This window comes from Taudactylus pleione, unplaced genomic scaffold, assembly GCF_031769625.1.
Source record: "Taudactylus pleione unplaced genomic scaffold, aTauple2 ptg003137l, whole genome shotgun sequence".
In the NCBI taxonomy this organism is placed as follows: domain Eukaryota; kingdom Metazoa; phylum Chordata; class Amphibia; order Anura; family Myobatrachidae; genus Taudactylus; species Taudactylus pleione.
Genome location: NW_028287496.1, coordinates 3,972,774 through 3,986,173, shown reverse-complemented (window position 1 = coordinate 3,986,173; position 13,400 = coordinate 3,972,774). Strand labels below are relative to the sequence as shown.

Here is a 13,400-nt window from a genome sequence, read left to right as displayed (position 1 = left end):
TATTCTAGAATACACCTGCCGCCAATAATCTATTCTAGAATACACCTGCCGCTAATAATCTATTCTATAATACACCTGCCGCTAATAATCTATTCTAGAATACACCTGCCGCTAATAATCTATTCTAGAAAACACCTGCTGCTAATAGCCTATTCTAGAATACACCTGCCGCTAATAATCTATTCTAGAATACACCTGCCGCTAATAGCCTATTCTAGAATACACCTGCTGCTAATAATCTATTCTATAATACACCTGCCGCCAATAATCTATTCTAGAATACACCTGCCGCTAATAATCTATTCTATAATACACCTGCCGCTAATAATCTATTCTAGAATACACCTGCCGCTAATAGCCTATTCTAGAATAAACCTGCCGCTAATAGCCTATTCTAGAATACACCTGCCGCATACATGCAGAATAGCCCTGAACCTATTTCCCTATTGTTAATCAATTTTTTCCCATTTTTTTTTTCACCCCAATTTTTAAATACATTTTTTGGGGTGTCCCTATTTTTTTTTATTTTTGACACAGTTCTTTTTTAAATGTCATTCTATTTTTTTTAAGCCTGTACCCCTAAACCACAATTCTGCACTTTTTTTCGACACCTATTCAATGGTGAAAAGTTATCCCCATTTTTTATGAAAGACTTTTCAAAACTGCGAAAAGTCTTTGAAATTGAATACGGTGTAAAACTAAAACCTGTGATAATGACGTCATAGGTGCGAGATTAACTCAAAAACTATGTTTTCGCTCCTATATTGAATACCCCTGTTAGTCCCAAAGCCCACATTGCCGGCCAGGTACATCCACTCAACCACAACTGGAGCTATGACTGAGGACTCAGTATTGCCAGCAGTGTACCCTCAACCACGGAGCATTCACAGTGCTACACAACATTGCAAGATCAATCCGCAAAATGGAGTTAGGTGCAGCTCTAAATACGCCCAGTCATGACCAATATTTTGTTTATAGGAAGCGCAGAACTAAGGCAATCAGTCAATGCTGGCACTGGTGTAAGTAAATAAAATATACACAGGATCACAGTCACTGTAGGAAATTTAGAAGAACCTACAGATATGGTTAACATTCTTGGCATCCTTGAATTTTAAGTACAACCAATAGAATATCTTCAGAAATGAGTGGAGATGTATCAACTTCATATCATCAGACTATTTTAATAGGATGTGCAAAGTTATGAACAAAAATAATATTCCTTTTCAACTTGCATACAATAATGTCAAAGACAAAATAAAACACATGACCTGGATAGTATTGAAGGCACCTTCCTTAATAGTTGGTTGCACACACTTTGGCAACAGTGATGGCCTCCAAACCTGTCTTGTAGCCATCTGAAAGCTTCTTGCACCTTTACGATGGTAGTTTCTCCCACTCTTTGCTGAAACTCTTGAATGTTTGCAGGATTCATTTTCCTAATGGCAGAGTGTAGCTCTCTCCAAAGATTTTGAATAGGTCTGAGAACAGAGCTCATTGCTGGCCATGTAAAACATTCCATTCTTTTCCTTTACAACAATTATTTTGTGCTTTTATCATTCTGGAGGCTCATGATATGCAACCCGTAGCTAGTCTTCTTTCTCTGGGTAGCAAATCCCTTGGCAATCCTCTGACTTCATTATTCCTTCAATACATTGAAGGCCTCCAGTACCATAGACAGCATAGCAGACTTACAACATTATGGATCCCCCATGTGTAACAAACCTCTTGATAACATTGCACATTGGTGAAACAGGGATGCCAAGTTATTTGGAAATAGCCAGGTGCCATTTAGAGGACTTGTGTTTGGTGATAATAAAACTTCTTAGACAGTTTTATTGTCTTCATCATTGTAACAAAGTAACAGACTAAAAAGTTGCCTTTTCAACTTTAAAGCTAATATTCAATGGTTAATTCAAGTCATGTGAGCACTGACAATTTACCACAAGTGACTCATCACACTTGAGCCTGATTTACACATAGATCCGAATTGCTCAAAAGGGTGACAGTAACTGTAACATGGTGATATTTCCATTTGTATAGTTTATCCTGCTATTGATTATTCAAATTTTTATCCTCAGCTATTCTGTGACAAACTCAAGTGTCTATAGGCCCAAGCAATATCACTACATTCCTTGTTTTCAGGATTGCCATTTTAAATCTAACAGTCAAAGCTGACGATCATCTGCAGCTTTAAAAAAACAACAAATGCATTGTTAAATCTGTATCTGACTGTAAAACAAGATAACTGTAGACAAAATGATGTATAATTAATGGAGTTTCTTAAAGAGAGCTTCAAAAATAAAGAGAGAGTCTATTTCTGCAGTACCGAACTGAGTGGGTAAAAAAGAGAATTTAGAATATACAAAAGAAAGCAGTCATTTCTCAACAAACTTTCACTTCTACTCCAGTCTCTTCCATCCCATGTGTACATCACCATACACTCTCTCTCCCATTCCAGTCTCTTCCATCCCATGTGTACATCACCATACACTCTCTCTCCCATTCCAGTCTCTTCCATTCCTTGTGTACATCACCATACACTCTCTCTCCCATACCAGTCTCTTCCATCCCATGTGTACATCACCATACACTCTCTCTCCCATACCAGTCTCTTCCATCCCATGTGTACATCACCATACACTCTCTCTCCCATTCCAGTCTCTTCCATCCCATGTGTACATCACCATACACTCTCTCTTCCATTCCAGTCTCTGCCATCCCTTGTGTACATCACCATACACTCTCCCTCCCATTCCAGTCTCTTCAGTCCCATGTGTAGATCACCATACACTCTCTCTTCCATTCCAATCTCTTCCATCCCATGTGTACATCACCATATGCTCTCTCTTCCATTCCAGTCTATTCCATCGCTTGTGTACATCACCATACACTCTCTCTTCCATTCCAATCTCTTCCATCTCATGTGTACATCACCATACACTCTCTCTCCCATTCTAATCTCTTCCATCCAATGTGTACATCACCATACACTCTCACTCCCATTCCAGTCTCTTCCATCCCATGTGTACATCACCATACACTCTCTCTCCCATTCCAGTCTCTGCCATCCCTTGTGTACATCACCATACACTCTCCCTCCCATTCCAGTCTCTGCCATCCCATGTGTACAGCACCATACACTCTCTCTCCCATTCCAGTCTCTGCCATCCCATGTGTACATCACCATACACTCTCTCTTCCATTCCAATCTCTTCCATCCCATGTGTACATCACCATATGCTCTCTCTTCCATTCCAGTCTATTCCATCTCTTGTGTGTACATCACCATACATTCGCTCATCCATTCCAATCTCTTCCATCCCATGTGTACATCACCATACACTCTCTCTCCCATTCCAGTCTCTGCCATCCCATGTGTACATCACCAAACACTCTCTCTTCCATTCCAGTCTCTGCCATCCTTTGTGTTCCTCACTTTACACTTTCTCTTCTATTGAAGTCTCTTCCATCCCATTTTTACATCACCATACACTCTCTCTTCCATTCCAGTCTCTTCCATCCCTTGTGTACATCACCATACACTCTCGCTTCCATTCTGGTCTCTTTAATCTCATGTGTACATCACCATATGCTCTCTCTTCCATTCCAGTCTCTTCCATCCCTTGTGTACCTCACCATACACTCTCTCTTCCATTCCAGTCTCTTCCATCCCTTGTGTACATCACCATATACTCTCTCTCCCATTCCAGTCTCTTCCATCCAATGTGTACATCACCATATACTCTCTCTCCCATTCCAGTCTCTTCCATCCCAATTGTACATCACCATACACTCTCTCTTCCATTCCAATCTCTTCCATCCCATGTGTACATCACCATACACTCTCTCTCCCATTCCAGTCTATTCCATCACTTGTGTACACCACCATACACTCTCACTTCCTTTCTGGTCTCTTTAGTCTCATGTGTACATCACCATACACTCTCGCTTCCATTCTGGTCTCTTTAATCTCATGTGTACATCACCATATGCTCTCTCTTCCATTCCAGTCTCTTCCATCCCTTGTGTACCTCACCATACACTCTCTCTTCCATTCCAGTCTCTTCCATCCCTTGTGTACATCACCATATACTCTCTCTCCCATTCCAGTCTCTTCCATCCCATGTGTACATCACCATATACTCTCTCTCTCCCATTCCAGTCTCTGCCATCCCATGTGTACATCACATACACTCTCTCTTCCATTCCAGTCTCTTTCATCCCATGTGTACATCACAATACACTCTCCCTCCCATTCCAGTCTCTGCCATCCCATGTGTACATCACATACACTCTCTCTTCCATTCCAGTCTCTTTCATCCCATGTGTACATCACCATACACTCTCCCTCCCATTCCAGTCTCTGCCATCTCATGTGTACATCACATACACTCTCTCTTCCATTCCAGTCTCTTTCATCCCATGTGTACATCACCATACACTCTCCCTCCCATTCCAGTCTCTGCCATCCCATGTGTACATCACATACACTCTCTCTTCCATTCCAGTCTCTTTCATCCCATGTGTACATCACCATACACTCTCCCTCCCATTCCAGTCTCTGCCATCCCATGTGTTCATCACCATACACTCTCTCTTCCATTCTGGTCTCTTTAATCTCATGTGTACATCACCATACACTCTCTCTTCCATTCTGGTCTCTTTAGTCTCATGTGTACATCACCATATACTCTCTCTCCCATTCCAGTCTCTGCCATCCCTTGTGTACATCACCATACACTCTCTCTTCCATTCTGGTCTCTTTAATCTCATGTGTACATCACCATACACTCTCTCTTCCATTCTGGTCTCTTTAATGTAATGTGTACATCACTATACACTCTCTCTTCCATTCTGGTCTCTTTAATCTCATGTGTACATCACCATACACTCTCTGTCTCACTCCAGTCTCTTCCATCCTTTGTGTTCATCCCCATACACTCTCTCTTCCATTGATGTCTCTTTCATCCCTTGTTCACATCACTATACAAGACACGTATCATAAATTAATACTTATATTCCCCAAATGATAACAAGTGACAATCATGTATGTCCTTTGTTTTAAAAGTGCTGTAACAAAGTAAAAAGTAGAACCAGTAGCTTCCTGCCAAGGTATTTGGTAGTGAATAAGGAATTTTACGTGACAGATCAGACTAAACTCCCAAAATACATGGCAGCTGAAACTTCATGCTCACTCGTAAATAGAAAACTTAAGCTTACAGTATTTTTACCACCTTTATCAGCAAAATGATGAACAAAAGATTGTAAATCATCTTACAAACTGTTGGGGGAGGTGAAGCTATAAACAAATCAGATTGTGAGAACTTTCAATTAAAGCACATGAGAACCGTGATCCTTGTGGTTGAACTGCAGGAAGCAGATAATCATCCCTAGTGTTTCATTTCATGTATCTCTCCTAAATTGTAACTTCCTACAGTATGTGCATGATTCTATCAAATGCATTGTGTGTTCCTTTATGTATATCATTATATTTCCAATGTTTGCACCCTATTATTTGGCACTTTGTAATACCGGTTATTAATAAATACTTATATCAGTTATGCAGGATGGGAAAGTCCTGGGCAGGCTGGATGCATTGGATTTGTATTTTATGTATTAGCTATATTAATGCTATATGGATGATACTGTTACTTTGTTAAATAATAAAGTAAATAAATGAGATAGATGACATATTCCTCAGACATTACACATTTACCAATAATGGTCGGGGTCACCTCCCAGGAGAGGGTCCTTTTCTGCCCACCAGCCAAACAGAACGGGTCCTTATTGGCGATGTTATTCTTCATGGTGAATTCATTAGATGGAGGAAGAGTGGTCACAATCTAAGAGAGAAAACAATGACAAACAGTCTAACTGCAGCACTGTTACACATATAGAGGGGCAAAATGCTATAAAATAATAATATCTACAAGTACTGGAGACCTAGAGATGAAATGAAGAGGGGTACGATGTTAGTTATTATCTAGAGGGGATGGATATTGTAAGTTAGTACCTCGGGGGGCCAGATACTGTGAGCTTTTACCTAGAGCAGGATACTAAGAGTTATTACCTAGAGGGCTGGATATTGTGAGTTATTACCTAGAGGGGCTGGATACTAAGAGTTATTACCTAGAGAACTGGATACTGTGAGTTATTACCTAGAGACTGGATAATTTTGGTTATTACCTAGAGGGTGGGATACTGTGGGTTATTACCTAGAGGGTGGGATACTGTGTTATTATTGAGAGGGGCCAGATACCTGTGATTTATTATATAGAGGGGCCAGATACCTGTGATTTATTATATAGAGGGGCCAGATACCTGTGAGTTATTATATAGCAGGGCCAGATACCTGTGAGTTATTATATAGAGGGGCCAGATACCTGTGAGTTATTATATAGAGGGGTCAGATACCTGTGAGTTATTAAATAAAGGAGCCCGATACCTGTGAGTTATTATATAGAGGAGCCAGATCCCTGTGAGTTATTATGTAGAGGAGCCAGATACCTGTGAGTTATTATATAGAGGGGCCAGATACCTGTGAGTTATTATATAGAGGGGCCAGATACCTGTGAGTTATTATATAGAGGAGCCAGATACCTGTGAGATATTGTAAAGAGGGGCCAGTTACCTGTGAGTTATTATATAGAGGGGCCAGATACCTGTGAGTTATTATATAGAGGGGCTAGATACCTGTGTGTTATTATATAGAGGAGCCAGATACCTGTGAGATATTGGGGGTGACTCTGAGTCGGACACATGCTATCACTTTTCTGTACACCCGTTGCATTCTACTTAGGTTAATATGCTAATGCAATAATCCGCCAATGTGAGCAGAAAGTAAGTGCGCCAAGAAGTGGCAGCCCGTCCCACCCACGGGGTTTCTGTCTGCATCCGACACCATCATCATCATCGACAGTAGTACCGGAACTTGCTCCAGCCCCATGCTAGTTGCAAGTGTTCCATTAGAAACAGACGTGTTACTTGGCAATCTCGCCCACAACACTCCCGCAAAACAGGGCAGTCGTCACCACCCAGAAATGCCCATTTTATGGAAACTGAGGTCCAGCAATGGCCAGATTAATCCTGTCACAGCAGCGATCTCCACCAGTCAGTGTGAGAATGATCCAGCGCATGCACAACAGCTGATTTACTCCTTTGGCGCATTATGCTGCTCTGCTAGATCCAGATAATGTGAGTGATTACCTAGCGGAGCCAGATAATGTGAGTGATTACCTAGCGGAGCCAGATAATGTGAGTGATTACTTAGCAGAGCCAGATAATGTGAGTGATTACTTAGCGGAGCCAGATAATGTGAGTGATTACCTAGCGGAGCCAGATAATGTGAGTGATTACCTAGCGGAGCCAGATAATGTGAGTGATTACTTAGCAGAGCCAGATAATGTGAGTGATTACCTAGCGGAGCCAGATAATGTGAGTGATTACTTAGCAGAGCCAGATAATGTGAGTGATTACTTAGCAGAGCCAGATAATGTGAGTGATTACCTAGCAGAGCCAGATAATGTGAGTGATTAACTAGCAGAGCCAGATAATGTGAGTGATTACCTAGCAGAGCCAGATAATGTGAGTAATTACTTAGCAGAGCCAGATAATACAAGTGATTACTTAGCAGAGCCAGATAATGTGAGTGATTACCTAGTGGAGCCAGATAATGTGAGTGATTACCTAGCAGAGCCAGATAATGTGAGTGATTACCTAGCAGTGCCAGATAATGTGAGTGATTACTTAGCAGAGCCAGATGATGTGAGTGATTACCTAGCGGAGCCAGATAATGTAAGTGATTACCTAGCGGAGCCAGATAATGTGAGTGATTACCTAGCGGAGCCAGATAATGTGAGTGATTACTTAGCGGAGCCAGACAATGTGAGTGATTACTTAGCAGAGCCAGATAATGTGAGTGATTACCTAGCGGAGCCAGATAATGTGAGTGATTACTTAGCAGAGCCAGATAATGTGAGTGATTACCTAGCGGAGCCAGATAATGTGAGTGATTACTTAGCGGAGCCAGATAATGTAAGTGATTACCTAGCGGAGCCATATAATGTGAGTGATTACCTAGCGGAGCCAGATAATGTGAGTGATTACTTAGTGGAGCCAGATAATGTGACTGATTACTTAGTGGAGGATGAGGGTCACTCATATACCACTACACCTAATGTACACTGACCTGGAGAGGGTCACTCATACACCACTACACCTAATGTACACTGACCTGGAGAGGGTCACTCATACACCACTACACCTAATGTACACTGACCTGGAGAGGGTCACTAATACATCGCCACACCTAATGTACACTGACCTGGAGAGGGTCACTCATACATCCCCACACCTAATGTACACTAACCTGGAGAGGGTTTATCATACACCACTACACCTAATGTACACTGACCTGGAGAGGGTCACTCATACATCACCACACCTAATGTACACTGACCTGGAGAAGGTCACTCATACACCACTACACCTAATGTACACTGACCTGGAGAGGGTCACTCATACACCACTACACCTAATGTACACTGACCTGGAGAGGGTTACTCATACACCACTACACCTAATGTACACTGACCTGGAGAGGGTCACTCATACATCCCCACACCTAATGTACACTGACCTGGAGAGGGTCACTCATACACCACTACACCTAATGTACACTGACCTGGAGAGGGTTACTCATACACCACTACACCTAATGTACACTGACCTGGAGAGGGTCACTCATACATCACCACACCAAATGTACACTGACCTGGAGAAGGTCACTCATACACCACTACACCTAATGTACACTGACCTGGAGAGGGTCACTCATACACCACTACACCTAATGTACACTGAACTGGAGAGGGTCACTCATACATCCCCACACCTAATATACACTGACCTGGAGAGGGTTACTCATACATCCCAACACATAATGTACACTGACCAGGAGAGGGTTACTCATACATCCCCACACCTAATGTACACTGAACTGGAGAGGGTCACTCATACATCCCCACACCTAATGTACACTGAACTGGAGAGGGTCACGCATACATCCCCACACCTAATATATACTGACCTGGAGAGGGTTACTCATACATACCAACACCTAATGTACACTGACCGGGAGAGGGTTACTCATACATCCCCACACCTAATGTACACTGAACTGGAGAGGGTCACTCATACATCCCCACACCTAATGTACACTGACCTGGAGAGGGACACTCATACACCACAACACCTAATGTACACTGACCTGGAGAGGGTCACTCATACATCACTACACCTAATGTACACTGACCTGGAGATTGTCACTCATACACAACCACACCTAATGTACACTGAACTGGAGAGGGTCCCTCATACTTCCCCACACCTAATGTACACTGACCTGGAGAGGGTTACTCATACATCACCACACCTAATGTACACTGACCTAGAGAGGGTTACTCATACATCCCCACACCTAATGTAAACTGACCTGGAGAGAGTTACTCATACATCCCCACACCTAATGTACAGTGAAGAGGAGAGGGTCACTCATACAGCCCCACACCTTATGTACACTGAACTTGGAGAGGGTCACTCATACACCACTACACCTAATGTACACTGACCTGGAGAGGGTCACTCATACACCACTACACCTAATGTACACTGACCTGGAGAGGGTTACTCATACATCCCAACACCTAATGTACACTGACCTGGAGAGGGTCACTCATACACCACTACACCTAATGTACACTGACCTGGAGAGGGTTACTCATACACCACTACACCTAATGTACACTGACCTGGAGAGGGTCACTCATACACCACTATGCCTAATGTACACTGACCTGGAGAGGGTCACTCATACATCACTACACCTAATGTACACTGACCTGGAGTGGGTCACTCATACACCACTACACCTAATGTACACTGACCTGGAGAGGGTCACTCATACACCACTACACCTAATGTACACTGACCTGGAGAGGGTCACTCATACACCACTACACCTAATATACACTGAAATGGAGAGGGTCACTCATACATCACTACACCTGATGTACACCGACCTGGAGAGGGTCACTCATACACCACTACACCAAATGTACACTGACCTGGAGAGGGTCACTCATACATCCCCACACCTAATGTACACTGACCTGGAGAGGGTTTATCATACACCACTACACCTAATGTACACTGACCTGGAGAGGGTCACTCATACTTCACAACACCTGATGTACACCGACCTGGAGAGGGTCACACATACACCACTACACCTAATGTACACTGACCTGGAGAGGGTCACTCATACATCCCCACACCTAATGTACACTGACCTGGAGAGGGTTTATCATACATCACTACACCTAATGTACACTGACATGGAGAGGGTCACTCATACATCCCCACACCTAATGTACACTGACCTGGAGAGGGTCACTTATACACCCCCACACCTAATGTACACTGACCTGGAGAGGGTCACTCATACATCACTACACCTAATGTACACTGACATGGAGAGGGTCACTCATACACCACTACTCCTAATGTACACTGACCTGGAGAGGGTTACTCATACACCACTACTCCTAATGTACACTGACCTGGAGAGGGTTACTCATACACCACCACACCTAATGTACACTGACCTGGAGAGGGTCACTCATACATCACTACACCTGATGTACACTGACCTGGAGAGGGTCACTCATACACCACTACACCTAATGTACACTGACCTGGAGAGGGTCACTCATACACCACTACACCTAATCTACACTGACCTGGAGAGGGTCACTCATACACCACAACACCTGATGTACACTGACCTGGAGAGGGTCACTCATACACCACTACACCTAATGTACACTGACCTGGAGAGGGTCACTCATACACCACTACACCTAATGTACACTGAAATGGAGAGGGTCACTCATACTTCACAACACCTGATGTACACCGACCTGGAGAGGGTCACTCATACACCACTACACCTAATGTACACTGACCTGGAGAGGGTCACTCATACATCCCCACACCGAATGTACACTGACCTGGAGAGGGTTTATCATACACCACTACACCTAATGTACACTGACCTGGAGAGGGTCACTCATACATCACCACACCTAATGTACACTGACCTGGAGAAGGTCACTCATACACAACTACACCTAATGTACACTGACCTGGAGAGGGTCACTCATACACCACTATGCCTAATGTACACTGACCTGGAGAGGGTCACTCATACATCACTACACCTAATGTACACTGACCTGGAGTGGGTCACTCATACACCACTACACCTAATGTACACTGACCTGGAGAGGGTCACTCATACACCACTACACCTAATGTACACTGACCTGGAGAGGGTCACTCATACACCACTACACCTAATATACACTGAAATGGAGAGGGTCACTCATACATCACTACACCTGATGTACACCGACCTGGAGAGGGTCACTCATACACCACTACACCAAATGTACACTGACCTGGAGAGGGTCACTCATACATCCCCACACCTAATGTACACTGACCTGGAGAGGGTTTATCATACACCACTACACCTAATGTACACTGACCTGGAGAGGGTCACTCATACTTCACAACACCTGATGTACACCGACCTGGAGAGGGTCACACATACACCACTACACCTAATGTACACTGACCTGGAGAGGGTCACTCATACATCCCCACACCTAATGTACACTGACCTGGAGATGGTTTATCATACACCACTACACCTAATGTACACTGACCTGGAGAGGGTCACTCATACATCACCACACCTAATGTACACTGACCTGGAGAGGGTTTATCATACACCACTACACCTAATGTACACTGACCTGGAGAGGGTCACTCATACTTCACAACACCTGATGTACACCGACCTGGAGAGGGTCACTCATACACCACTACACCTAATGTACACTGACCTGGAGAGGGTCACTCATACATCCCCACACCTAATGTACACTGACCTGGAGAGGGTTTATCATACACCACTACACCTAATGTACACTGACCTGGAGAGGGTCACTCATACATCACCACACCTAATGTACACTGACCTGGAGAAGGTCACTCATACACAACTACACCTAATGTACACTGACCTGGAGAGGGTCACTCATACTTCACAACACCTGATGTACACCGACCTGGAGAGGGTCACTCATACACCACTACACCTAATGTACACTGACCTGGAGAGGGTCACTCATACATCCCCACACCTAATGTACACTGACCTGGAGAGGGTTTATCATACACCACTACACCTAATGTACACCGACCTGGAGAGGGTTTATCATACACCACTACACCTAATGTACACTGACCTGGAGAGGGTCACTCATACATCACTACACCTAATGTACATTGACCTGGAGTGGGTCACTCATACACCACTACACCTAATGTACCCTGACCTGGAGAGGGTCACTCATACATTACTATACCTAATGTACACTGACCTGGAGAGGGTCACTCATACACCACTACACCTAATGTACACTGACCTGGAGAGGGTCACTCATACACCACCACACCTAATGTACACTGACCTGGAGAGGGTCACTCATACGCCACCACACCTAATGTACACTGACCTGGAGAGGGCCACTCAAGTAGTTGAACACTGAAACTCTCAGCATAAAGCTCTCTCCTTGTTTCACGGAGTACGGCAGAGTCATATCAGCAAAGAATGGCTGGAACACTTTGAATGGAACAGTGGCAGAGAGTCCTAAACCTCCAGGTCCGGCACAGAACATCTGGGCTCTCCACTCAGTGATGGTGTCTGGCACGGTGACTGGGACCTCACCATAACCGGATGAGCTGTGTACAACACATACATTAAAGATGTATTAATGGTACATTTTTCACAAGAGGAAATAACTAATAGGAGTAAATAAAATAACTTGCGGGACTTAGGCATTGACAAGATCCTAGTGAGTCTGTCCTTTTTTTTTAAGTTTAAAATCCATGACCAGATTGGTTTTGCCTTTTAAACTATCGTTACTTTAAAAAATGGACAAGCTCCCCAGGATCTTGCTGAAGCCTGCATCTTGCAGGCTTTTTGCATTTCTCCCACAGGGTTATTTATTTAGTAACAAACAATAATATATACTAATCAGAAAGTCATAATATGTTTTTCAATGCACCTGAAAACATAAACCTCCTCAGCGCTTTATAATATTGATCAGCATCCAGTGACGGAAATACTGCTATGGAAATGCAGCTGCTATGTAGCAGTAGGGCAGGGCCCACCAATATTGATTCAGTCTACCCCCCTTCCTCCCGCACTTCCCTCTGAGATCCTTGCTCCCCTCTGTGGCTGCTTCTCTGCTTGGCAAACATCATGATGA

General features: G+C 43.6%; 1 protein-coding gene across 1 annotated transcript in view; it reads right to left on the bottom strand.

Moving 5' to 3' along the window:
• LOC148430837 (alpha-2-macroglobulin-like protein 1) overlaps window positions 1-13,400 on the bottom strand; it is a 630,872-nt gene that overhangs the window by 93,555 nt on the left and 523,917 nt on the right. Inside the window, exons 23-24 of the mRNA XM_088466430.1 lie at window positions 12,645-12,870; window positions 5,717-5,843 (exon numbers count right to left, since the gene is read on the bottom strand). Of these exons, the coding sequence (XP_088322556.1) occupies window positions 5,717-5,843; window positions 12,645-12,870 (353 nt within the window). The remainder of the gene's footprint in view (window positions 1-5,716; window positions 5,844-12,644; window positions 12,871-13,400) is intronic.